Genomic DNA, 27,967 nt, shown 5'->3' with positions numbered 1-27,967 from the left:
ACTGCTGAACTATCATTACAGCCCTGGTTCTCACCAATTTTAATATGCATATTTGTGTGCGTGCTTTGTAAATATGTATAGATTCCTATAATCATTCCACAACCAAGCCACAAAACTGATTTATCTCAACAAAGAAACTCTCTCCCATCTTGCCCATTCCCTTCTTGACTCTATTCCTGCCCCCTGATAACCACCAATCCATTCTCCGTCTCGGTAGTTTTGTCAGAGGGTTGACCAGTATTGGCTAATTCAAAGTGTGGCGACTTTATAGGTCACTTAACAGTCTGGAGAGTTAAGAACTGCTTTTATAGGCAGATGGTAGTGTCACACGCCTCTAACACTTGGCACTCAGGAGGCAGAGGCAAACTGATCTTTGAGTTTGAGACCAGCTTGGTCTACAGAATGAGTTCCAGGACAGCAAGAGCTACAAAGAAAAACTCTGCTAATATCTGATACGTCCTCTATCCAAGGACAATATATTAAATGAATTTTTGGAAGTAGGAGTTGGAATAGGAGCTTGCTCCATCCACTCCACGCATCTTAAGGGGGAAAAAAAGCTGGGCGCGGTGGCACACGCCTTTAATCCCAGCACTTGGGAGGCAGGTGGATCGCTGTGAGTTCGAGGCCAGCCTGGTCTACAAAGTGAGTCTAGGACAGCCAAGGCTACACAGAGAAACCCTGTCTCAAAAAACAAAAATGAAAACGAAAACAAAAACAAACAAGCAAAAGAACTGATTGCACATTTCTAGTTATAAAGACAGTTTAGTTATGGTCGACTATCTATATAGACTTGATAGGCTGGTTGGAGGATGTCACCTTAGCTCCTTCAACACTGAACACTGGATCCATCTTCAGATAATGAACAGTGTTTTGTAGTGACCAGCAACCATTTAGAGACCTCCTGGGTAGATGTTCTGAGAAGCCCGGAAACGCCTGGCCGCTGTCCACGGTGCTGATTGCCTAAAGCCGGCTTCCTGCCAGAGCAGCAGCATTCACACAAGAGAATCTAAAGACCCCAGTCTAGGGCTGGTGAGATGACTTGGCAGGTAATGGCGCCTACTGCCAACCCTGATGGCCTGACTTTGATCCCCGGGATCCACGTGGCAAAAGGAGAGAATCAACTCTAAGAACTGTTATTGGACCTTCGCATATGTACCATAGCATGTAAGTGTGTTCACACTCAAAATAAAAAGGGGGATAGAGAGATATCTCAGTGGCTAAAAGAACTTGCAGCTCTTCCAGAGGACCTGGGTTTGAGTCCCAGCACTCATATAATGGCTTACAACTGTCTTTAACTTTAGTTCCAGGGTTCTGATGCCCTCTTCATCTGGCCTCCATAGGTACCAGGCATAGATGACATACATGGAGGCAAAGCACCCACATGCATTAAAAATAAATAAACAAAGAGTAAAGTAAATAAATAAAATATATTTTAAAAAACCAAAGGCCCTGGTCCTAACTCCCCAGTCATCAGTTTCCAAAAGAGACTTAGTCAAAGAACAAGCTTAAAGAGATAAACTTCCTCTCCATCCCAATGGCACAAGATCATGTGCACAAGAACCAAAGGCCATTGCTCTAGAGCAAGGAGCAATCTTCTTTAACAGATAGAGTTTCCCCATTTGTGCCTAAGTCCTTGTCTTCTAAGCTACTGTAGACACCTTTGCGTTGCCTCTGGTCCTCCAGAAGCTTTAGATGTCCTGGTCTCTCTTGTGATAATCTCTTGAGACCCTCAACTCCTACACAGACCCTGAAATGCTATAACTACTGTAAAGAGAAGTGTCAAGTGGCTTTTGTTTCGGGGGAAGGTGACCCATCAGATCTGAGAAGCCAGGGGAATGAAAGCTCTCAGTAAGACTGTTGATGCTAGTGAGTGCCAAAGGCAAAAGTGGGGAAACTGGGCTCAGCAACTAAAGTCACTTGTTGCCAAACCTGATAACCTAAATTCAAATCCCAGTGGATTTGGGAGAACGAAAGAACCTGTTTCTGAAAGCTGTCCTCACTTATGCACTGTGGCTAGCATATGCCTGCTTGCGTGCGTGTGTGTGTGTGTGTGTGTGTGTGTGTGTGTGTGTACGTAAATTTGTGTGTGTGTGCATAGGCTCATATATTTTTTTCATCTTCATGTAGTTTATAAACATACACAGTGCTGTCCCTTTCAAATTAAGGAGGAAAAAACCCAATCACACAAATACTGCAAAGCAGTAAAATACAAAGAAAAAAAAAGCTACATTTGGTTTTGGCAACATTACAAAGGAAGAAACAGAGAGCAAGGTGGCACTGTCCCCAGTCACCGAAAGGGCGGAGAGGACACTGGGTCAGGGTGGGGAGGACACTGGGTCAGGGTGGGGAGGACACTGGGTCAGGGCGGGGAGGACACTGGGTCAGGGTGGGGAGGACACTGGGTCAGGGTGGGGAGGACACAGGGTCAGGGTGGGGAGGACACTGGGTCAGGGTGGGGAGGACACAGGGTCAGGGTGGGGAGGACACAGGGTCAGGGTGGGGAGGACACAGGGTCAGGGTGGGGAGGACACTGGGTCAGGGTGGGGAGGACACAGGGTCAGGGTGGGGAGGACACTGGGTCAGGGTGGGGAGGACACTGGGTCAGGGTGGGGAGGACACAGGGTCAGGGTGGGGAGGACACTGGGTCAGGGTGGGGAGGACACTGGGTCAGGGCGGGGAGGACACTGGGTCAGGGTGGGGAGGACACTGGGTCAGGGTGGGGAGGACACTGGGTCAGGGTGGGGAGGACACAGGGTCAGGGTGGGGAGGACACTGGGTCAGGGTGGGGAGGACACAGGGTCAGGGTGGGGAGGACACTGGGTCAGGGTGGGGAGGACACAGGGTCAGGGTGGGGAGGACACTGGGTCAGGGTGGGGAGGACACTGGGTCAGGGTGGGGAGGACACAGGGTCAGGGTGGGGAGGACACAGGGTCAGGGTGGGGAGGACACAGGGTCAGGGTGGGGAGGACACAGGGTCAGGGTGGGGAGGACACAGGGTCAGGGTGGGGAGGACACTGGGTCAGGGTGGGGAGGACACTGGGTCAGGGTGGGGAGGACACTGGGTCAGGGTGGGGAGGACACAGGGTCAGGGTGGGGAGGACACTGGGTCAGGGTGGGGAGGACACTGGGTCAGGGTGGGGAGGACACAGGGTCAGGGTGGGGAGGACACTGGGTCAGGGTGGGGAGGACACAGGGTCAGGGTGGGGAGGACACAGGGTCAGGGTGGGGAGGACACAGGGTCAGGGTGGGCTCTTCTCTAAAGCTCAGATGCACTAAAGGTCAAGAAGTCGCTGCCTGTCAAACATCAGAACCTCCTAAGGGAAAGCCCAGATTTTGTGTTTTCAGAAATTTGGGAGAGGAACTGAGTTCTTACTGGAATGTGGCCTATCGCTGGCTGACAGATCTGAAGCGGAATGTCTCCGAATGGCAGCGCCTCCCATCCTGCCCTCCCTGGGGCTTGCCAGTGAGCGGCCGCCAGGTGAAGGTGGCGGGCCTCAGGCCACCATCTTCAACAGCTGTTGCTCTAACTTAGAGATGCGTTCATCTTGACTGCAGATCGAGTCTTTTATGGACTTGATCTCCTTTAAAATCTCATCCAACTTGGCTTCCTTTTGCACACAGGCTGTGTCTGTGGTCTTCTTGGGGACACTAATGAGGTCACACTTCTTGTTTGCGGCTGGCTTGCTGTCCAGAATGCATATCTGTCTTTGATCCCTCACAGTTTCAGTGTTCTAAGCTTATTTCTAATAGTCATTTGTGTGAGTCCCTATGGAAAGACAGCTGACTGGCTCAAAGAATAAATGCTGTGGTAAAAGATCTCCTGCTGCCCACAGCGGGACTCAAGAAGATTCTGAAGCTGCAACATGCTGCAGGTTTTGACCAGGTCGGAAGGGTGAGGGGGTAAGAGGCTAAGAGGAATGTCTGCTGGAACTGGCCTAAGAGCTGCTGTGATCTGGGGCAGAGAGAGGCGCTGCCAAGTACCTTTTGGGAGGATGGAGCTGTGACACAGCGAGAATGCAGGTTGCAGAGTGGCCTCTGGGCGGCAGCAAGCACCCGCGGTGCCACAGCAAGACGCAGCGCGGCCAGAGCTGAGGCGCAGAGCTGCCTCGGGACCGCAGGTGTCGCTGAGGAGTCACGGTTTACTCCCGGAGGAAAAAAGTTCAGGAGTGGCCCAGGGAAAACACCTGGGCAGGTGTGGGCGGAGTCTCAGTAAGGGGAGGGGTCTAGGCCTGGCCCACGGGCGCTCTTGGCTGTGCCTCCTAGAGATGCTTGGCTTTATGAGGCCAGAAGAAGAGGAGCGTCCCCAGACTTTGCACTCACCTGGCGCGACCCGTCAGATCTGAGAGGTAAGTCCGGCAGCGTCCGGTCGGGTCGACTCCGGGGTTCGAGGCACCTGAACAGACACGGGGTGTGGTGACTTTCAAGAAAAAAAACAAAAGCAAAACAAAACTATGCTGTCCACGGGGTGGCAGGGATGCTGAGACGCTTCCCAGGGCGATATGTGTCCAGCTCCGGCTTCTCTCCCAGACCCCGGCCCGGGAAACTGAGCTGAGCGACAGGCGTTTCTGAGCCAGTGTGTTTGGGAGGAGTGCATCTCGGCTCTTCTCAGCCCAGCTCACCGGCGTCTCAACCTTGAAAAGCGTGCACTTGACCGGGACTGTCTTTCAGCCGCGGGAAAACTTTTCTTTGGAGGAGACTGTTCCAGAAAGACTCAAGCCCTTGAAGCGAACTGCTCGGAAGCGGCGCTCAAGACAGCAGCAGCAGCCGGAGCCGCCACGAAGCAGAGGGCTTTTGCCGCAAAACTGCGCCTGGTCTCTCCGAGCCGGACAGACAGAGCCTGGAGCGAGTCAGTGAGGCAGCTCAGTCCCGTGGACTTGGGTCCTTGGTTCTGAGGCTCAAGCTATTTCCAAACAGCACGGGCAGCAAGGCAGGAATCGAAACATTCTCTGGCCCCAGACTTTCATGCCCAAGTTCTAGGATGAACAAAGGTTCACAAATGCGTCACCCCTCGCCAAGCACAGGGGAAGAGGCAAGGTCTGGGACATGTGAGGGAAGAGAGCAGGTGACAGGAAGAAACCAGGGACATGGAATTTCAAAGAATTCTTTCATACTGTGTGGCCTTGGGCAGATTACCTAAGGTCTTTGCACTTCTGCGGCATGGGGATAATAATAACACCTTGTTTAGTCTGTAGTGAGAATTAAATTAGGTGAAATAGGAACGGGAAGCCTGGGCACGGGTGTATCAGTGATTGACAGCCGCTATTACTGCTGCTGCAGTAGCTGGCACCTGCAACCACTATCATTATTTAAAGAATAACATAACTAGGATGTGTTTTAGGGTTCAAATCCTAGCCCGGACACTTTCTATTATGACCTTGGGCAAGCTGCTTAGTCTACCCATGTCCTCATGTCATTTGTGTAACAGGGAAACTATGACACCTACCTGAGGAGATTGTTGAGAGCACTCTGAGCTGATCCTTAAAATAAGTTCTGAGCGTATCCGCTCCAGAGTCTTCCACCAACGCACCTGGTTGAATCAAGTCCCACAGCTTAGCACTAGCTACAGTCCTGCTTTCCCTTAGAGTTGAAATATTCATGTGAACATTCTAGAGCCCCCCCCCAGGATTGCCTGATCCTCTTGGAAGGAGATGAATGGGGATCCCAAGAATCAGCTCCAGTGAGAAGAACTAGTGTTGGGGAGAAGAGTGTCCAGAATTCAGCTTTCAGCAAACACGCAGCAGAGGAGGAATCCATCTTTGGGCTGCAGTTTTATACAAATTGATCCTGGATCTATGCCTTAAAAACAAACTGCTAACTTTGTTTCTTCTTTTTCTTTCTTTCTTTCTTTTTTAGACAGAATCTTATTATGTATCCTTTGATGGTCTAAAACTTGAATATATATACTTAGGCTCACAGAGATCCTCTTATGTCTGCCCTTTGAGTGCTAGACTTTAAGGCATGTGCCACCATGCTCCATGGCATTTTTTTTAAATGATGACATCATTTAAGACAAAGTAAAGCAAAGTAATTTATACTGCTTATCAAGAGGCTAATATAGAATAATTTTGTCAATAAGAGATAGTTTTTCTCAACCTAGAAAAATCATGAAAGCCTGTCGGGGTGGGGCAGTCTGGCTGCCTCTGAACATCTCACCCTTGATTCTCTATTTCTTTTGTACTCTAAGCTTTTAAAAAATATTTATTTATTTTTATTTCATGTATACTGGTGTTTTGCCTGCATGTATGTCTGTGTGAGGGTGTCAGATCTTGAAGTTGCAGACAGTTGTGAGCTGCCATGTGGGTGCTGGGAATTGAACCCGGGTCCTTTGGAAGAGCAGTCAGTGCTCTTAACTGCTGAGCCATCTCTCCAGCCCTTTGTACTGTAAGTTTTAACCCATGAGCACTATAAACTTGAAAGCCTTGCTCCCCAACTATTCCCCCAATTTTGGACCGTATTCCATGGATTCAGGATGGAAGAAAACTAATGCTGTTGGCCCAGAATCCTGGCTATGGAACTTGATGATGGAAACGGAAGCAAACTAAGCCATTCTCAAAGAGATGTTTCCTCTTGTACTCAGAACCTAGATTTGAGAGAGAGGGGGGGGATTAAAAGGGGGACCATGAACAAGTAGACGAAGATTGTAAGGAAGGATGGGGAAGAAAGAGTAATAGAATACATGTAGCATGAAAATATTTGGGATTACTGGGGGGAAGGAAGGGGACCAGCAAGTGCAATGGGGGAGAGGACAAATTAGAACAAGGTATAATGACACCTGTGTATGTCAATGCCAAAACAAATCCCACTATTTTATACACTATCTTGAAAAAGAAAATAACTTGATGGAGTCATCAAAGTCTTTGTCTTAGATGCAGACTCCACACAGACATAGGAGCCATGCTGTGTGTCTTGAGCAAGTCACCCCACCTGTCTGATGTGAATATAATAACAGTAAAGCTACCTCATGTAACTGTTGAAATATATAAACTAATGTATGTTTATATAGAGAGTTTACATATGTATGAGACTGGTGATTCTATCTACTATACAGTGAGTTCATTGCTAAAATGAATATCTCATGGTGTACTGATTCTGCAGCTGAGATGCAACACACATAAGTGAATGTGTTCACTTATTTTCCAATACGCACCCCCAAACCTGCCATTGAATCAAAGTGCCTTCTCCAAATTATAATACCCTAAAATCAGGTAAAATGACATGGTGTCTGGTAAAATACGGAGAGGCTGGGAGTCATGGGCTGATGTTACACTGAGCACTATAGAAAACGCTTAGAAATGATGGTAAAGAGAAGAAACGAGACGGAAATCATCTCATTTCAAAGAGAGAAACGTGGAAAGGGGCAGGGAAAATGTGGTCAGGATGTGACCTATAACAGCTGCTGGGAAATTTCAGCAGCCAGTGACACCTTGCCTAATGTGTGCTCTGTTCAGGAGTGACATTTTTCTAGGCATCAGGAGACCTCATAAAACAGGAGGCTTGCTCTCAAGAAGTGGCCAATGGAAGCGATAAAGCACGGCTTATAGTGCCTCTGCCTGATAAGAGAAGTCTGACTGGGTTGCTGTGAGGGCACCTGCCCAGGAACTCCGGGGAAAGGTCCTTCAGCCAGTATGTGCAGGTTACACATTGCCCTGCCCCCTCAGGGCTAGGCCTGGGGGCCCTAAAAGGAGGAGGCAGCTGTGGTGGCCCAAAGCAAATATCCTGGCGAGGGGGCCAAGGGCGCAGAATGCAGCCTGTCCAACCTACAGAAGAGAAGAAGGCCTCTAGGAACACGTGGGCTTGGTGTTTCCCAGTCGGAGGATCCAGGGACGGGCTGGCAGACCTGTGCTTGCAAGCTTACTTACCTGTCTCCTCTGTCCCTTCAGAACTTTGCAGGCTGCAAAGTCCCCGTCCTCACCATGGCGCCTGGAGAGAAGATCAAAGCCAAAATAAAAAAGAATCTACCGGTTCGAGGGCCCCAGGCACCGACCATTAAGGACCTGATGCATTGGTACTGCATGAACACCAACACCCATGGCTGCCGCCGCATCGTGGTGTCCCGAGGCCGCCTCCGCCGGCTGCTGTGGATCGCGTTCACGCTGACTGCGGTGGCCCTCATTATCTGGCAGTGTGCTCTCCTCGTCTTCTCTTTCTACACAGTCTCTGTCTCCATCAAAGTTCACTTCCAGAAACTGGATTTCCCCGCCATTACTATCTGCAACATCAACCCCTACAAGTAAGAGGCTGCGCTGGCGTCTGGGAGCGGGAAGTCCGTCCTCTCCTGAATGCCAAAGCCCCTCCCCCAGAGCTACTGTCTGAGAGCCGCACCAGCTTGCTGACACAGACTTTAGAAATTTGGTTTGATCGCCAGGATCGGTTTCCAACCTGTATGTTTTCAGTTCAATGACTATGTCTAAGACAGGCAGGCAGGCAGGCAGGCAGGGTAGGCTGGCTGCTCCACCAATTGGGCTTGGAGACCGGGCCTGGAATGTGCCTCCCGCAGACACACATGTAGCCCCGCTGAGCCTTTCTTCCTGGCTTCCCAAGTTCACTCTCCCCCAAAGGCAGGCTGACTCAGAAGTGACACCCAGATGACTTCCGGAAACATCCTTGCTGCCCTGACCCCTCGTCTCAGTGAGCCCAGCCCTGTAATTGAGATCCCTGGGCTCGGGACAGGATCAACCTTTGGTGCTGCCCTGTTGTCAGTGGCAGGACCTGTTCTAAATGGGTCGTCATAGTCCTCAGGATTATGGGAAAGTGATCTGGGAGGCCAGACAGAATGCAGCAGAGTTTGGGGATGGAGGTAGGGGTGGGGGAGGGGGAGGGGTGCAGATCGGGGAATTGCAGAAGAGGCAAGACTGGCCAGCGCTTGAGCTGTGCAGAGGCATGTGCTGAAGGCAAAGGTCAAAGGCAAAGTCAGGCCACAGACTCATTCTCTACTTCCAAAGTCTCTTCGACATCTTCCTTTCCTTTTCCTGTTCCCACCTTTCCCTTCCTCCACCCATATTCTAGCCATAATCATTTATTGATCCTTTGCAAATTGTCAGACTCTTTTCTGGGTTCTGAGGCACAGCACAGAGTAATCCTAACACATTCTTTGCCCTGGTAAAGCTAATACCACAGTGAAGAGTGAAAAAGGTAGTGAGCTACTACAAATAATAATAATAATAGTGGCCCTTTAATTACCTGTACACATATATATTTCTTTTAAACGTGTAACATTATTTATATACTTGGAGACAGAGCCCTTCTATATAGCTCAGATTGGCCTTGACCTTGTGATCTTCCTGCCTCAGCCTCCTAAATATTGTAGCTATGTGCCACTGTACTCAGCTGTGTTTCTTATACCTATAATAAACACATTGAACCTTCTCAACAACCTTGTTTTATAAATAAGCAGGCTGGGAAACTGAGACATAGAAAAGGAAAGAAAACCCCACCCAGCCTGGATTAGGATGGAGAGCTTGAACGGGACAGGTAGTTGACTCCTTAGCTTCTGTGCTATGTCATGACCTCTACAGAAAACAAGAGGGAGAGAGGAGCTGGGACTGCTTGGTATAGCGATACTTAAAAAACAAAACAAAAGAGAAAACAGTGCCATTACTCTTCATGCAGTCAGCTCTTGTTTTCTGTGTGCTTGGGTGTTGTCAAGGCGACAGTCCCAATCTCTTGCCTCCCATCATTGGTTAGAGGATGTCCAGTGAGCAGAGGCAGAGAGTGACAGGTGGAAATGGAGCCTATCCCCGTACAGTTAGCAGTTATTTATGTGTCCTCACTTTGGCTACTTGATGGGAGGCACCTGAGAATCAACACTCTAGAGATACTGGTTGGGGGGCATCAACCTTCCCAAGAATGAGCAGACAGAGGTGGCAAAGGAGGGGAACCAGTGGTCACTTTGAATGGGGCAAACAGTGAAAGACCTCATCCCCTCGACCAAGGGAGTGGCCAGGAGACAGGGCTGACACGTCAAGATGGAAGACAACGTGGAGAAACTACAGCACTGTGCCAGGGGTCTTCCTTCTCCCTGACATTTCCTTCCCACTTTGGTAGGTACAGTGCCGTGAGCGACCTTTTGGCTGACCTGGACGGTGAGACAAGACAGGCCTTGCTGTCCTTGTACGGGGTCAAAGATTTTCCAGAGGTTAAATCTCGGAAACGCCGGGAAGCAGGATCCATGCAGTCCACTTGGGAAGGTGCACCACCCAGATTCCTCAACCTGATCCCACTGCTGCTCTTCAACGAGAATGAGAAGGGAAAAGCCAAGGACTTCTTCACTGGCCGGAAGCGGAAAGTCAGCGGGAGAATCATTCACAAGGCTTCCAATGTCATGCACGTGCACGAGTCGAAGAAGCTGGTGGGATTTCAGTTGGTGAGACTCGCTTCCTCACAGTTCATGGGTGCCGGGGAGAAAGGGAGCTGGTGGGCTCGGTGGTCCTTCTTGGCCAATTGTAAGATTTATACCTTGTTATAGTGATTTGGAGGCAAGCAACCGAAACCAGCCCAGGCAGGTCTAGGCATGGGCAAAATCACAGGGAAGGACCTGTGGCTCATAGAGGCTTTGTGAAGGCCAGATATTCAGGGAGACTTAATGATTTAGGGAGCAAGAAATAATGGGATTCATTCATATATTGATGCTGAATTAAAGAGGCCATTTTCACTCTTTCGGTTAATGTGTAAGATACAGATTTCATTAGCCAAGCTGGAAGTGGGGGGCACTTGATCACCTCCTGACATATTGGGGGCAGGGTCTCTAAGCAAAGCTGCTGTATAGACATCAGAAAGGGGAAAGTAAACCACAGCAAATGCACCAGGGTCCCCAGCGGTGCTTGCTTCGTGAGGTGCCACCACCAGGCTTCTTATTGCCACTCTGGTCCCGTTCAAGTGGCAAAAGGAAGAAGCTATTCACTGAAAATGAATTCCATTACCCTCCTGGGCAAAGTCTGTCACCACTGCGCCTCTCCATGCCACCACTAGAGTGTGGACGGGGACTGTTTCTTCATCTTGATTAGCTTTGATGATGAGAATTTTGAATCTACTAATGTTTTCTATATATCTAAACAAAATTTCAATAATGAAAAAGGTGCCTCATCAAAGTCATCGAGACTTCAAAGTCCTCCTGGTTGCATTCATAGGGTATTTCCATGATTCTCTTAATATCAAATTCTTTGAATATTTGTCCTTTCAGGAGACTTTCCAAGCCAAGGGTGATGAAAATGCTTGGAATGTTCCATGGCTTCTCTCTAGAGCCCTCATAATTAAGTATTTCAAACATGAGCCCTTACAACTGCTTACTAAGTGTAATTGGGTAGCATGATATTCCTGCTAACGTTCTGTCAGTGACATACTCCATACCTTAATGCCTTGTCTGAGATCCTGCAGAGAAGTAATGTCAGAGAAATCTGGGCTAGAATCCAGGTTTCTAAACTGTGTTTGTAATATGAAATGGGAAGCCCGGCATAGTGGCGCACGCCTTTAATCCCAGCACTCAGGAGGTGGAGGCAGGTGGATCACTGTGAGTTGGAAGCCAGCCTGGTCTACAAAGTGAATCCAGGACAGCCTTAGAAATGGAAGCGTTCAGTAGGAAGGCAGTGGCATTAATTAGCTAAACCCTGGAAATATAGGGACCCTAAAATCTGAGTTTGCTTCTTGCCCAATGGCGGGCAGTAGTAAGAAGCCATTGGGGTTGGCCCCAGTGCTCTTCTTGGCTCTCTCTTTTATCCTTGAGGCTTGAGGTTGACTCCTTCAAGTGCCCGTAAGTTTAAAAAAAAATCCTCTGCCCAAGGACCTAGCCTGACATTTGTAACCCTCTTCAGTCCTTCCAACAGCATTAGGACTGACAACCCGGTGTTCTCTCTTATTCCCAGTGCTCAAATGACACCTCTGATTGTGCCACCTACACCTTCAGCTCAGGAATCAATGCCATCCAGGAGTGGTACAAGCTGCACTACATGAATATCATGGCACAGGTGCCTCTAGACAAGAAAATCAACATGAGCTATTCTGCCGAAGAACTGCTGGTGACCTGCTTCTTCGATGGGATGTCCTGTGATGCCAGGTCAGGAGGGGACACACTCTGAGGACCGGAGGGCTTTAGCCTTAGGCCCTTTTCATGCATCTGAAGCTCACCAATAGGTCTTGAGAACACTGACTCCCCCCTTTGGAAAATCACTTACCAGGGAGGTAGGTTCCAGGATCCCTTGGAAAGTGTACCTTGCATGGAATCACAGCACCTTTAAATCCATTAAATTACCTGCCACAATGCAAAGTAGTCAGTGGCATGCATGTAGCTTTGTATATTACTATGATGTGTACCTATGGCTGAAAGCCTCTACTCTGGTACAAAAGAAGAAAGGAAGGAAAGAGGGAAGGGAGGGAGGGAGGCAGGCAGATATCCGAGTGTTATATTTGTGGTCCTTCACACCATTCCTCTTTAAATATAATAATCAGAACCTTGGTGGTGACTATTGAGTCAAAGAGACACTCTGAGGTGATCCCTCCAATCTGAAGAATGGTTTAGCCACATTCTTTTCTGAACTCTAAGCCTTTCTGGCCCTTCTATATGTTAATATACACATTATTCCTTGCAAATATTAAACAATTGAGATAATCTCACCCTGAGGGCAAAGGTCTTGAAATCACATGATGGCCTTAGGATGGGACTCCTACTCTGAAGATCACTTTCATGGGGCTGAGGATTTGAAAAGCTCCAAGTGTTGGCTGAGAAATTCAAGGCTAGAGGAATTTGGGGGCACACATGTGAGATAAAGAATTACATATCAGAGCTGAGGGTGCACTTCAGTTAGTAGAGAATTTGCTTAACACTCGCAAAGGCCTGAGTTCCACAGCTAGGTATGGCGGTATGCACCTGTGCTCCCAGCACTCGGGAGCTGGAAGCAGAAGGGTCGGATGTTCAGTGTCATTTGTGGTTACATGGGGAATTTGAAGTGAGCCTGAGATACACGAGACGCTACCTCAAAAACAAAATAATATCAAATCAAAATAGAAACGGTGGGGAGAGGATTAAGAGGGAGAACAAAAGTGTAGCCTCATGCTACATCAAAGCCCCGCTGAGAGGCCTGCTCATTTCATCAGAGAGAAAATGGGATGGGTGAGTCACATTCTTATCCATTATCCCAAAGCTTTCACCACCAACACAGCGCTCCCTGACTCCAACTGGGTGGCACAAGAGCAAGTCCCAGCCCAGCTCTTCCTGAACCTTCTCCTTCCTCCGTAGGAACTTCACACTTTTCCACCATCCAATGTATGGGAATTGCTACACGTTCAACAACAGAGAAAACGCCACCATCCTCAGCACCTCCATGGGGGGCAGTGAGTATGGTAAGGAGGGAACCCTGAGACACTTATGGGACCTTGAGGGCAGCAGCACAAGTGGGGACACTAGGCTTCCCATCCTTGTCACCTGTCCCGAAAGCAAAGGCATTCTTCCTGGCTCCCAGTGCAGACATGAGCATCCGTGCTCAGTCTTTTCTTCTCTTTGGGTGTTTTCCTTTCTGGCTTCTTTATCTTTGGGAGAGCCACAGGACACTGTTGGGTTTCCTTCAGCTGACAAACCACTCTGGTTTAAGCTCATTGCTGGGGTGACTAATCCTGGGCAGGTGGCGTCTAAACAGAGCTAAATCCAAATGGGCTGAGTAGGAGATTAGGAGGGCAGACACACCTTTAGCTTAGTTAAGAGAACAGATTCTGGAGCCAAACCTCAGCTCTGCCTATCACTGTGTGACCTTGGTTACTGCCTTCCAACTATAAAATGAGAACAGTAACAGTAGCTCCCATAAGCGCTATTCAGATCTCTTAGAATAAGGTCTAGGATACACTCAAGTTACCATAATGAAATACCATAGTTAGGGTGGCATCAGCAATAGACATTAGATTATCACAATGCTGAAGGGTGGACCTGTAACACTTGTGGCTACAGATGAGACTTCTTTCTCTTCTTGGTTGCAGATGTCTGTCTTCTGCGTGGTCTTTCCTCTGCCTCAAAAGGGTGCTGCAATGCCTCTCCTTTTTATAAGGACGCCAATCCTGTCAGACTAGAGCCAGGACCTTAAGACCTCCTTGAGCTTTAACTAATGCCCTATCTCTAATGCCTTTACATGGCAGGCTGGCGCTTGGCCCTGCGACTCTGGTCTGGGGAGCGTACACACTCCAGCCATACACACTCTGCATGCAACTGTCACTGACATTGCTGTTGCCTCCACCACATCCCTTTGTGACACCTCTATTTCTGCCACTTCTACTTTATAGGGAGGTAAGGATGTGGCAGATTGCCTTGGTTTCCTCACAGAAAGAGTTCCTCCATACCATTTCTGTGGTGCTGAGGATCCAACCAAGGACCTTGCACATGCTGGGCAAAGCACTCAGCTGCCGACGCCCAGCCCTTGTTTGTTTTGAGATAAGGTCTCTCTCACTAGATAACCCAGGATGGCTTCAGATTTGTCATCTTCCTACCTGGGCCTCCTGAGTGCTAAGGCCATGACAGGCATGCACTCAGCACCATGCCCAGCCAAAGGGAAAAGTTCGATGCAAATAAAACTTGATTTGTTAGACAGAGATGCTCTTGTTAGGAATAGCCAGGTTCTGTTATAGGGCAACTCTGCACTCAGAATCCTGGGTCTCATAACTGTGAAGTCTGTGCTCTTTCCAAGACCTACGAAGTTGTGACCCAGAGTGCACGTTGCAGTGACAAGGGGCTGGCTGGAACTGGGTGAAGAAGGGCAGAGTTTTGGCTCTGCTGTGCGGCCTCTAGTACACTACATCCCTCTCTGGGCTCAGTTCCCTTATTTACAAACAGAAGAGATTAGACTAGCTCTGAAGTTCTCATCTTTCAATTCACACAGACTCTACCCATTCGTTCATTCATTTACCAGACACTATCTGCTCTATGGCCCACATGGAGGAGCTAGGGATACAGTGGGGCATAGACAGATGTCATTGCTTGCCTCCAGGCAACTTACCCTTCTGTGGAAAGAGAAACTCGGGAAGTGAATAAGCAAGCAGAGCCATGATGTAATCACTAATGAGAGGTAGGAAGAGGAGGAGGCAGCAAAGAGGAAGACAAAGTGGCTGGGCTCAGAATGGGGGCATTGGACAGGGAAAGGGGGCTCAGAAAGACCTCACTGAGGGGGCTGTTTAAAGATGAGAAGTCCCACGTTCATATTCACAGGAGCCGTCTGGGTCCTAAAGAAGAAAATGAATCTGATGTGTTCCAGAGAGATAAACGGGGTGTGTTGGTTACTTTTCTATTGCTGTGATAAACAGCATGACCAAGATAACTTACGAAGGAAAGCATTTAATTGGGCTTACAGGTCCAGTGGGTTAGAGTCCATGGCGGCGGAGCAAGAACATCTGAGAGAGGCAGAACGCACACCGAGGATGGCAGGAGGTGTTTGGAGCCCCTGTGATGCCTCCTCCAACAAGGCCATAGCGGCCTAAGCCTTTTCAAACAGCTCTGACAACTGAGACCAAGAATTCAAACATATGAGCCAATGGGGGCCACTTTTATTCAAACTGCCACATGAGAGGAGCATGCTCGGAGCTGACCCAGAAAAGGAGAGCGTGGGATAAGTTAAGGATAGAGACATAGATGTGATACAGCCTCATAGCCTTGGTGGTGACAGGCAAAGGGAGTCCATGGCTTTCCCTTATAGCCAAATAGATGCCACTGAAGGGCTTCAGGCAGTCGCCTGACCCAATTTCCAATTCTTAAAGTTCCCTCTGGCAGCTGAGTACAGGATATATTTCGCACAGAGCAAGGAAAGGAGAGAGGTTATACCAGCAACCAGATACAGCATCGTGTTTTGTCCCTTCCCCAGCTCCACTCTAAGCAGCCACAGGAGTTCCCCAGGACAACTTCCTTTATCAGCAACCATGCAGACTTATATGTCTCACCCAGTTCCTTTACATTTTGCAGGAACTTAGTCTTAGCCGTCACGTGACTGTGATATGTGCTTGAACCACTGCTTTGAACTTGCAATAAGCAGATCAAAGACAAGTCCTGCTGTCCTAGACATCCCAGTCTGGTGTTCACCTACCTAGAACTTTCTGGGAGTCCCTGGGTCTTGGATTGGAGGCTCCCCAGGGCCCTGGGGACTGTTTTTCTAGCAAACTTCTCTGTCTCCCAGGGCTGCAAGTCATCTTATACATAAATGAAGATGAATACAACCCCTTCCTGGTGTCCTCCACTGGAGCCAAGGTGCTTATCCATCAGCAGAATGAATACCCGTTCATCGAAGATGTGGGCACTGAGATCGAGACGGCCATGTCCACCTCCATAGGAATGCACCTGGTAAGAGGACAGTCATTGGCTTGTGCTTAAAGAAGAGGACAACTTCTTACTTTGGATGACAGCTAAGGGGGTGCAGCTGATGGGAGAGGGTGCTGTTCCTCAAAGGAGCAGTGATCTGTGCTTTCCAATAGCTTACCCTAGTGGTCATTCCAGGAGCCACATTCAAGTTTGTGTTTGCATCTGCTGTGTGGGTTAGCAAGCACAAGGTGCCATCCAGGGGAAGAACCCGGGGAAATTCCCTTGTTAAAAGTAAAACAAAGCACCAATGTGTGTTCATGGAAACAATGCATCAGATACTAGCTATCGAGTTGTCAGTCATGTAAAGAGAGCAGACAGCATCTTTCTAGGATGCCTACGGACACATGGGGGTGCAGTGACAACCATTTCGAGGCCAATATAAAGTCATGGGGGTTTTCAAAGGTCTCTTTAGCCTGTCAGTCTTCCAACAATTTCCCTTATTCTGCCTAGAAACCTTTCTACCTTCAAGTCTTTGATCTTGTGTAGCCTAAGTGGGTCCTAGAACCCACACATCTATCAAAAGAAGCATGCATGGACCCCAGACATCAACTGACATAGCTTACAATTCCATTCCTAATTTTTACCATTCTGACGAGAAGGCAGTCTATCCACTGTAGTTTTATTTACATTCCTCCTTAGTAGAGTTTTTTTTTAAACCTGTGTGTGATGAGAAAACTAGACAATCTCTTTACAGACGACTGTTTATGTCTTTATTTATATCTGTGCTTAATGTCTTACTGTAAAGCCCCAGCCCCTGAGCCTCACAAGCTTAGACTCCAGAGCAATGGTCTCCAAATCCACTTGGCCACCAGGCTGAAATTTTCTAAACTAGAATCTCTGAAAGATGCACCAAGAAGCAAAGTCTTGTGATGATCACGTTGGTCAGTATTATCAGGAAATGAAGCTTAGAAATTTAAGTGACTCTCAGCCAGGGGTTATGAGGTGATGGGGTGGGCATTCAAGGCTTGATTGATCCTCCATCATTTGTTCATTCAACAGTTATTTTCTGAGTACTTCATCAGTGCTGAACAGGGAAGTCCAGACAAGAGAATCAACAGTGAGACATTATGCAAAAGAAAAATGACAATCACTCTGTGCTATAAAGGAGAAATGAAGATGGACATAGTGATTTGTGCCTATAAGCTTAGTACTTAGGAAGCAAAAGACTGACAAGTTGCAGGCCTGTCTGGACCACATAGAAAGGCATTGGACTTTTGTTTGGCTGATAATTTGGGTCTGGGAAGTCAAGCATGCTAGTAATCACTGGGAAAGAGTCTGTGTGCTGCACTGTAATAGGATGAGGGCCTCACAGGGCGAGCCCTGTAGCTCAGGTTACCCTTCCTCTTCTTACAAAGCCATGAGTGCCGTCCATCAAAGGGACCCACGCTCTTACATCCTAATGATCTCCAAAGATCTCACCCCCAAATATTAACATGAGTTTGGGGATTCCATTTCTAGCACATGAATTCTGAAGAGATGTATTCAATCCCTAGGGTTCAGACATTGGCCCAGGGAAGGAAGGGTCAGGGCATGTTACTCTGAGGAAACATGATTTGCAATTCGCTGGTAAAGACGATGAGGTAGAATGGTGGTTGTACACAGGACATCTGTTCGTTCTTTGTGTAGAGGAGGCAACCATTCTCATAATCGTCTGGTGACACAAACGATTGTAGATGCATATTGCTTAGGACCTGTGTATTGACATAAGAGACAGGTAATGTGTACAGCTTGGGGTCTATATGAATTCTGATTTCTCAAAGAGACATAAACATTTTTGAGTCTTTGGCGTGTTCAAATGAGGAAGTGGAAAATCTGGAGTACCACTAATTTCTCTGTTCACTGAAGAGCAGAAAGCTCCCAGAAAACAACAGTGGACATTTCCATCCAGCATTTCCCATACTGTGAAAGGACTTGGACTTTTCAACTTCTTCTTCCCTTATTCTTTCACCCTCTCTCTGCTTCCTGCCTCTCATAGTGTCTGCAAATGATTAAGAGTTAAGAGAGCTTACAAAAGTTCAAAAGCAAATGGATTCCGCCTCTGGATCTCTGTTTTGAGCGTGGAAACACCCACCATGTTATTAAGCAAACATTCTCTAACCAGCGGTGGGTAAACAAGGATCTGGTTGGGGTTTCCGCTCCACCTGTAGAAAAATCAAAGCCATGCAGCAGGGTCAGGCAGCAGATGTGTGATGGATGACTGTGCAGAATGACAAAAAAGACAAAGGCCACCAGGAGGTCAGCAGGGAGTCACTCAGAGTAAAGCCAAGCAAACTAGACTTCCTTCCCTTTTCACTTTTGTTTGTTTGTTTACTTATTACTTATTATTGATAGGTATGTTAATCTGATAGACTTAGGGAATTGGTCAGCAAACTTTTCTAATTTTTTTGAAGGTCTATATGACTTAACATGTCCAAGGCCCTGAATATCAAAAGATGAAACCAACCTTTAGGAGGGGAAAACAAAAATCAATGCACATACCTGGCCTGGGTTCTAACAACACACACACACAGAGAGAGAGGGGGGGGGGGTGGGGAGGATTTTGTGGGTAGATTGATCAATCAACATATACCTGTAACATAGTGATTATATCTGGGGAAACCTGTACCTTGTCTGTCTCATACATAATCTTAGATCTCAGAACATAACATATCCATAGTAATTTCTGAGTGGATGAGTGGATGGAAGGGTGGATGGATGGATGGATGGATGGATGGGTAGGTGGATGGATGGGCAACTGGATGTGTGGCTAGACAGACAGAAGCTATTGGAGAAGCTTACAAAATGATGAATTTTTGAAGAATATGTTCCTGGCAAATGATGTAAGGAAATGCTAGTCCCAGCAGAGAGCAGAGCAATTATAAAAGGGCCATGGGTTAGGGTGTTAGGACATATATAGTAAAGCCTTGTTTAACCTTGAAATCTGGACACAGTGGCGCATGCCTTTAATTCCAGTATTCAGGAAGCTACAACAGAGAGTGATCAGGGGTTTGAGGCCAGCCCTGGTCTACACAGTGAGACTTTGTTTCTATAAAGATCACTCTGGTTAAAGTCTAATCAATATGCTGGGGACAGCACATGAACAGCAATTCCACAGAGAAAAGAAATATTCTAAGGGCCTTCAATAGGACCGTGGCTGTGAAGGCGAGCCAGAGTGAGGTGTGGAGATACTGTTGAAGCAATAGAGTTTGACACCTGCTGCCAGCAGGAAAAGCTAGGGGAAGCTACATGGCTATTTGGGTCCTGGCTGGGCTGTGGGGTGGGCCAGAGTCAGACTTGAAATTAAGGAATAAAATAGGAAAGGTAGAGAAAACTCAAGACCTGCACAACTTGTTGTGTCTTCAGGGCAAAAACAGATGAAATTAAGATGTCCCAGAAGGGGGCTGGAGAGATGGCTCAGTGGTTAAAAGCATGGCTTGTTCTTCCAGAGGACCCAGGTTTAATTCCCAGCAACCCACATGGCAGCTCACAACCGTTTGTAACAGGTCCAGGGAATCCGGCCCCTTCCACAGACATACATGCAGGCAAAACGCCAGTGCATATAAAATAAAACTAAATGAATTATTTAAAACGTGCAGTAAGTAGATGCTTTGAACCTGGAGCTCAGAAGAAAGTCTGGGAGGTAATTCTAGACATGGAAATAAACCATCACCCAAGACCTGGAACAGAACCCTGAACGTGAACAGCTTAGGAGCCACATGGAGAGAGACCAGTGAGGAGTAGAGAGGCAGGGAAGCAGAGGCAGAAGCCGGGAAGAACCTGTGTCAGACAAACGGGGCGGGGGGTGGGGGGTGTGGGGGGAGGGGAGGGGAGCCCCAGGGAGGTCTGCCAAGTGCACTTGAGAGGTCAAGCAAGATGAGAGATGAGAGGTGTTCTCTGAGTTTGGAGCCCAAGACAACACTGGTGCTCCTTGCCAGGGCAGCCTTCAGCGGAACAGAAACTGGAGTACAATAGGTTAGGGTGGTGAATGGGAGTTGAGGAAGTGAGCAGGCGTGGACCATTCACCCACGGAGGAGGTGTGGGGCTGAGTTACGAAGCAGAGACGTACTCCACTGCATTGCTAACCCAACCATATCCCTGTGCCTACATGCTTTCACAAGGATTCGTATCTCGGGGATTTAGGGTTCACGGGGTCTGGCTTTGCACTTTAGTTATATATTCTCTATACCTTAGTTACCTCATCTGTATAATGAGGTGGTGACGAAAGTGCTGCTTTGTGTCTGCTGAGAGCTCCGGGAGTTAATGTCTGGGATTCCTGCCTATGGGATGGTGCCACCCACGTTCAAGGTGGGTTTTCCCTCTTCAGATCTCTCTAGAAACACCTTTGCAGACACACGTACACGGAGGTGTAGCTTCCAGGTGACAGTCAAAATTAACCATCAAGTCTCTCATGGTCACATGCAGGGAAAAGCCAGGCGATTCTCTCTTCCGGTTTTTACATTTGTTGATTTTATTACTAAAATGAAACTCTCCTGAGTATACTACCCTGTAACCTGCTTTTACATCCTCAAACTTCAAAATCTATCACCAGCATTGCCCCGAGACACCCCATAGTCCTCCGGTTTCAATGACAACATGTAATTTTGTTATACAAATGTAGACATCATCACATAGACTAAGTTCCTTTGGCATACAGTTGTCCTTTGGGATTGGACGGAAAGTGCTTCTGAGAGTCTTCACTGATACCACAATCCATGGTTGTTCAAACTCCTTACAGAAAATGGCAGAGTATTTGCATACATTTCCCCATATGCCTTAAGTCATACCTACATTATTTACAATAACCAATACCATATAGACACTATGTAAATCATTCAAAATCTATAGATGCTTGTTATAAATGCATTGCCTTGGTTAGAGTTTCTACTGCTGTGATAAAACAACATGACCAAAGGTAACTTGGGGGAAAAGGGATGCATCTCATCTTTTAGCTTGTAGTCCATCACCCAGGGAAGACAGGGCAGGCAGGGCCTTAGAGGTAAGAGCTAATGCAGAAGTCATGCAGGAGTGCTACTTCCTGGTGTTTTCTCATGGCTTGCTCTGCTTTCTTAAACACCCAGGACCACCTGCCCAGGGGTGACAACACACACAATAGGCAAGACCCTCCCACATCAATCACCAATCAGCAAAATGCACCACATACTTGCCTGTAGGCCAATCTTATGGGGCACTTTCTCAATTAAAATTTCCTGTAGCTGTGTCAAGTTGATATAAAATGAGCCAGCATATTCATTTTCCAAAACATTCTCTATTCATAATTGATTGAATCCTCTGATGATCAATCTGGTCCCTGAATAGAAAGAGGTAGCATTTGCATAGAGTCTACACACTCTCTGGATATGAATACTATGTAAATATTATGTACATAGTTATGCTGTATTGAGAATGACAACAAAGAAAGGATCAACATGTACAATAGAGATATAGTTTTATAGTTTTATTTTTAAAGATTTGTTTTGTTTACATAAGTGTGTGTGCATGTGCATACACAGGTGTCATGGAGGCCAGAAGGGGTCAGATCCCTTGGAGCTGGAGTTACAGGCATTTGTGAGCTGCTCAGTGTAGGTGTTTGGATCTGAGCTCAGGCCCTAGAACAGCCTGAGCTCTTAATCACTGAACCATCTCTCCACTCCAAGATAAAGTTTTAAAACACATTTTCAGCCCACAATTGGCTAATACTGTAGATGCAAAGGGCCAACTATCTATGTTATTGTTTGATTGATTGATTTATTGATTGATTGGTTTGCTGTACTGGTGTTGCACTCAGGACCTTCAGTATACTAGGCAAGATCTCTACCAATCAGTTACATCCTTTGTTTGGTTGGATTTTGGGTTTTCTGAGACAGGGTTTCTCTGTGCAGTCTTGGCTGTCCTGGACTTGATCTGTAGACCAGGCTGGCCTCGAACTCACAGAGATTCACCTGCCTCTGCCTCCCATGTCTTTTTTACTATCATCATCATTGTATTTATTTTGAGACAAGGTCTCACTATGTAGCCCAGTCAAGCCTTGAACTCACCACCCTTCTCCCTCAGCCTACCAGGTACCTAGGATATAGGCAGTACCATACCCAGGCCAGTTGTGTACTTTAAGGTTACAAGTTCAGTGTCTGATTTCTTTGTAATAAAAGGCCACTTGCTGCTGCAGTAAGGCCTGTCTGTTGGATTGACATGAGTCAAGAGCAAGGTAAAATTTGAAAAGTAAACTAAGGTCAGTGAAGAAACGCTTTGCAGGCTAGGCTGATAGACTGAGTCTTGAAATTCCAGGCAGTGAGGACACTGATGGGATGAGATATGTGATTTAGATGGGTGATGGGTGGGGGCGGGGGAGGGGTGGGGGGAGGAGGAGACACCGAGGAAGAGAAAGTGGGAACAGAAGAATAAATGGGTGACCTTAATAATCCCAATGAGGGACGGTGTTGATCAGATCAGATGGGGGAAATAAGAGTGAGGAAGACTCAGCTGGTTTGAAGATGCCTCTCCTGATGACTGAATGCAACGAAGGAGAAGTTTCTAAAACGAACCTTGAACAGCTGGGTAGACTAGAATCTCATTAGCGAATATGAGGAGGTTTTATGTGGGTGGAGGAGATTCTGAGCTCAGACTTAGACAGTGTCACTTAGCCTTTGCTCCTTAGATAGCACACTCAAAACCAGTGCCTTCATACAACCAAGTATTAGATCAGCCTGTGGGGCAGACCGTGCACTGGGTCTCTCTGGGAAGTTTCTTTGATGGAGACTGCACTGTCTTGACCTCCACCAGTGTTGCTCATGTCATGTAAGGTCAAGTGCTAGATCTGCTGGGCCACTTTGTGTCTCCTCCCTGCAGCCTCTCCTCACCAGATGACTGGCTTGGACATGTTCACATGGTGGCACAGGCTCCAAGGTCAGCAAGCGAAGCTAGTTCTGATACGCAAGCACTTTTCAAGTATCTGCTTGCATCAGGCTTGTTCATAACTGTTGGACAAAGTGTGAGTCATGTGACCTACCCAGGTTCAGCTGGTGGAAAGCAAACTTCATCTCTTTATGGGATGGCAAGACTTGGCACATATATATATATATCTTTTTTCAAACTCTCACAGACATGGTATGTTTAAGATATTTGTGGACCACCTAGCCAGAGATTAATTAGGTCTCAGCAGACAAAATACCTGACAAAGGCAACTTAAGGATAAAAGGGTTTATTTTGGCTGGAGGTCAGCTTTGGGGACACCAGTCTCTCGAGCTCCTGGACTGGGAGGGGATGAGTCATGTGTAGACTGTGCACAGGCTCTAATAATGAAAACTGACCTTTGTGGTGAAGTTCTGGGCTAAACACTTTCTTAGCCTTAGATTCAATGAAGGCTCACAGCAGTAAAGCAGAGAAAAAAGAGGAGGGACTCTGGGCTAGAACCGAGGATCTCTCTCTCTCTCTTTTCTGAGATATTGAGTTGTTCCCTGGGGGGGAAACAACCCAAGTATTACATTTTTAAAGGGAGAAAAATCTCAGATCAAATCCATTTTCCATCACAGATCAGGGCTTGGCACCAGTACAAAAATCCTTCAGAGTAAAAATAAATTAAAAAAAAAACAAACAAAAAACAAAAAACAAACTAACAAAAAAACAACTCTGTTTACAACAAAAAGTTCCGAGAGCTAGGGAAGCCACAATACTTCTACAATTCCAGCACTCAAGGGGCCAAAGCAGGAGGATTACAGGTTTTAGGCATTCCTGGCCTGCATTGTGAGACCTTGTCTCCAAACTAAGACAAAAAAAGAAGTGGTGGGTGGGGACAGGAAGGCAGGAGTCTGCTATTTACAATCCCCATTTCTCTAGTTGAGAATTTGGAGCCCATGGTGATGTCACACACTACCACAGCAGGGCAGGCTTGCTGTACTCCCTACCTGGCAGCCTGTGCACGAAGCTAGTGAATGGTGTGGCCATATTCAGGATGATCTTTCCTCCTCAGTCAAAGATTTCTGGAACTGTCCTCACAGACATGCCCAGACATGTGTTTTCTAGATGATTCTAAATACTGTCAGATTGACCATCAAAGTTAACAACATTGTGCAGGTAAGAGGTTACTGTGAGCATACCGTAAATTGTTCTCAGAAAACAAAAACAAAAGCAAAAACAAAAAACTAAGCTTAGGGAAGTCAGGTAATTCAATCTGAGGTAGAACAGTTGGGATCTGAATTCAGACTTATTCCAATCCCACCAACCCCCTATTGTATAGTTGATGAGCCTGCCACTGCAGCCTGTTTAGGGACGATTGGCCATGGGCCATAATGTGGTTGCTGCTGAAGGGGCCCCTTATAAGGGGTCAGAATTCTATGGCCTCAGTGTGTCCTTAGGTATGATGGTCACCGCCGGGGCTGGGTCCTGGATTCTGCTTGTGTGAGCAGTCTGGGGTACCATCTCAGACACATCCTCTGGGACTAGGTGGAATCGGGGAGCCTCTTCTGCAATGGGGAAAGTCTTTTATTCCTGAGATGTACACAATGGAAACAGATTGCAGAATTGCTCTGGGTGAGCAGGGAGACCAGTTTGCTTGCTGTTCAACCCCAAGACAGGATGTAGGTGTTCACAGTTTTGCCACAGGCAGCGGGAAACACAGCTCCACCTCATCCAACCTGAGTTCTCGTCAGAGATCTTTACCTGGGTGAAGCCAGGAGCTTGACTTTCAGCACAGAGTAGGATCTCAGGACCAGTCAGTATGAATCTGAAGTCGGGGTGTGGAACGCAGGTCTGGAAAGTGTTCTGACCAAGTTCTTTCAACCGACTCTCTGGGGGAAAGACATCTCCCTCCTCAGAAATGACTGAGGAGAAAGCTCCGAACCACCCAGGGCTCCTGCGAGAATAAGCCAATAAAGACCATCTATGGTCTTCTTTGCTTACTGAGGACTCGTGGGTCTCCACAGTCCCAGCCTCCTTTGCTGACTTCACTGAGCTCACCTAGGCACACAGACACTGGATTCCAGATGGGGTTTTTGCTGCAGCAGGCAAGAAAAGCCTGTGCCAGACTGGTCTGTAAACATGCCAGCCAGCATTTGGGCCCCAAGATTCCAGTGAGCTTGACGCTTAAAACAGGCCAGAGGGTGACAAGGATTAGAGGTGTCCTTGGGGGAAAGCTACCACTTGGATTCTCTGTGTCTTCTTCTCCAGCTCAGCCATGGCAGACGCTAGCATCTCTCAATGGATTTGCCGTTCAGCTGTAAGCTCATTGGCTCTGTACTGACTGGGAATGAGCTCGTTTGTTATCAGTATATTAGTGGAAAGAACAGAGTGCAGAACAAAGTTGTGTCTGTCTGTCTGTCTGTCCGTCCATCCATGGGGTGAAGCAGCCACTTTCCCCTTCGCTTGCTTCTGTTGTGGCAGAGTTTCAGAGTGAGCACAGCCAATTGCCCTTCAGAAACTCGCAGCTAATTGAGGGAGACTAATGGGGCAGCCTATGAATAGCAAAACAAACACAGAGGCAGAGGCAGCCGAGGCGGCATGCCTCTGGTCTGCTTCTATCTGTGCCTGGCCTCCCGGTCTTTGTTTGGCCCAGTTATCATTTTTCCTTTTAGAAATAAGCCACCCTGTGCCTCTTCAGCGCTGTACTCCAACAGCAACGGGGGCGGGTGCATGGGTGCACACAGGCTTTCTCACATGCCAGCCCACGGCAGCCCCTCGCTCCAGGCTGCCTGCAATGTTCCCCTTAAGAAATGTTCTCCCAGCTGGGGGGGGGGGGGTGGTCGTGGTGGTGGCACCCGCCTTTAATCCCAGCACTTGGGAGGCAGAGGGAGTTTGAGGCCAGCCTGGTCTACAAAGTAAGTCCAGGCCAGCCATGGCTACACAGAGAGACCCTGTCTCAAAAAACAAAACAAAACAAAACAAGGCAAAAAAAAAGAAAGAAAGAAAGAAAGAACAAAAAAAAGAAAGAAAAAGAAAAAGAAAAAAGAAAAAAGAAAAGAAAGAAATGTTCTTCCTCCCCCATCCTTATTTTGTTGTTGTTGTTGTTGATTTGATTTTTTGTTTGTTTTGTTTTGTTTTCTTTCTTTCTTTCTTTCTTTCTTTCTTTTTCTTTTTCTTTTTTTCTTTTTTTTCTTTTTTCTTTTTTTTTTGTATCTGGATTGTTTATTTGCTTTGAGGCAATTAAACTAGAGACAGACTTGGTGAACCGCTGTCCGCGGGAGGATAAGGACTTTGAACTTTGAGTGGCAATACCCTCCCCTTATTCTCCCTGACTCTTCTAAGAGAGTCAACCTCCGGAACCAGAAGGCAAGGAAACAGACCACCAGCTGCAGGGAGAGGAGCCTCAGGCGCGTCACAGTTTCCACACTTCTTTCTAACCTCCCAGTTGCCCCAGCCTGTCCTCAGTCCCATTCCTCTGCCAGCCCCAGCAGATAAACAGATAAACAGATAAACAGCTCGTTACCACTCAGAGAGCGGATCCAGGTTTCTGCGCAGGCGCAGGCGCAGGTTTGCCTTAACTCCTCCGTTTGTTTCCAGGCGCTCTCTCCTTGACTCCTGTGCTGGGAATTGAATTCACACAGGCTAGATGATGAGAGCTCTACCACCGAGTTACATTCCTAGCCCCAGAGGTTTCTCTCTTTTACCTTGTTCCAGGCACGATGGCCCCTCCTCCCTCAATCTTCGCTGCTCCTTCTTCTGCCTGGCACTTGGCCCCCAGCTCTCCACGAGGCCAGCTCCTTTTTTATGTTTTTTTTATATTGTATCAACATAACAAAGGTGCCTTGTGAAGCCAAGTAGGGAAAGCCGGTAACATGGTCCTGGTCCTAGTCTTATTCCGTTGCTGTGAAAACAAAACAACAACAACAACAACAAAACAAAAAAACCACTCTGAGCAGAAACAGCGGAAGAAAAGGCTCATTTGGCTTATAACTCCAGGTTATAGTCTATTAGTTCAAAAGACCTGGACACTAGTCACATCACATCCAGTCAAGAGCAGAGGAAAAAGGACACGCCCGTGCTGCCTGCTTGCTACTCAGCTGTCCCTCTCTGCTCTTATGCTGTCCAGGGGCCCAAACTGGGCAACGGTACCACCTACATTCAGGGTAATTCTTCCCACGTCAGGCAGTAATCAGAACTCCACCTCCCCACACTATACCCACACACCCACCTGATAGAGACAATTGCTTGGTTGAGAGTCTCTTCCCTGGTGATGTTAAGTTGTGGCAAGTTGATGTTTAAAACTAACCATTCTAGACCGTAAAAGAATTGGTCAAGGCACAGAGCAGAGAAAGAGAATGTCCTGACGTACCTTGCAAAAGGAAAGCAAGTTAAGGTCCCAGAGAGGGTCCATGCCACTCGGAAGGGGTTCTTTGGTAGCAGTCAAGTGGGAAGTTATTTCATCTGTGCAGGCTCCTGTGCAGGCCCTCGGCCTTCTTTATCTTGTTGAGTAGTGCGTCTTACAGTTTCCCTGAAGCCTGGAAAGGTAAGGCACATGAGATATTAGTGCTCAGGCTCACCATGCCTTATCATTAAAGTATCTGAATTTTGCTCTTAATTTTGGTCTTTCTCTCTACAAGGTGCTTTCCTAGTCAGTCTGAAAGACTGAATGTCTGCCTCACCTCATTCTCCTGAGTCCTTCTACCCAGCAGCCTTGAGCATTATCCAACCTCATCTCATCTTAAAAAGAGTGTGTGTGTGTGTGTGTGTGTGTGTGTGTGT

The 27,967-nt window shown here is 47.4% G+C and overlaps 1 protein-coding gene and 1 long non-coding RNA gene across 3 annotated transcripts in view; one reads left to right on the top strand and one right to left on the bottom strand.

The window, feature by feature from the left end:
- Positions 1–2,207: 2,207 nt before the first annotated feature.
- Positions 2,208–4,120, bottom strand: LOC311585243. The gene is made up of 2 exons (XR_014775159.1): positions 3,236–4,120; positions 2,208–2,354 (listed from the first exon to the last, which is right to left on the bottom strand). It is a non-coding gene; the product is annotated as an uncharacterized lncRNA (long non-coding RNA).
- Positions 4,121–4,204: 84 nt separating this feature from the next.
- The window catches only part of SCNN1G (sodium channel epithelial 1 subunit gamma), a 32,091-nt gene continuing 8,328 nt past the window's right edge, over positions 4,205–27,967 (top strand). The window contains exons 1-7 of one of the 2 annotated variants that reach the window (XM_084760237.1): positions 4,268–4,346; positions 4,669–4,846; positions 7,881–8,230; positions 10,045–10,363; positions 11,859–12,049; positions 13,229–13,332; positions 16,137–16,300. In XM_084760237.1, coding sequence (XP_084616363.1) covers positions 7,914–8,230; positions 10,045–10,363; positions 11,859–12,049; positions 13,229–13,332; positions 16,137–16,300 — 1,095 coding nt within the window. In that variant the 5' untranslated portion in view covers positions 4,268–4,346; positions 4,669–4,846; positions 7,881–7,913. Of the gene's footprint in view, positions 4,347–4,668; positions 4,847–7,880; positions 8,231–10,044; positions 10,364–11,858; positions 12,050–13,228; positions 13,333–16,136; positions 16,301–27,967 lie in introns of both variants that reach the window. The other variant, XM_084760236.1, reaches the window with a different exon arrangement.

The sequence above is a fragment of the Acomys minous genome, assembly GCF_964271855.1.
Source record: "Acomys minous genome assembly, chromosome: 2".
In the NCBI taxonomy this organism is placed as follows: domain Eukaryota; kingdom Metazoa; phylum Chordata; class Mammalia; order Rodentia; family Muridae; genus Acomys; species Acomys minous.
This window is presented reverse-complemented; position numbering and strand designations above follow the sequence as displayed.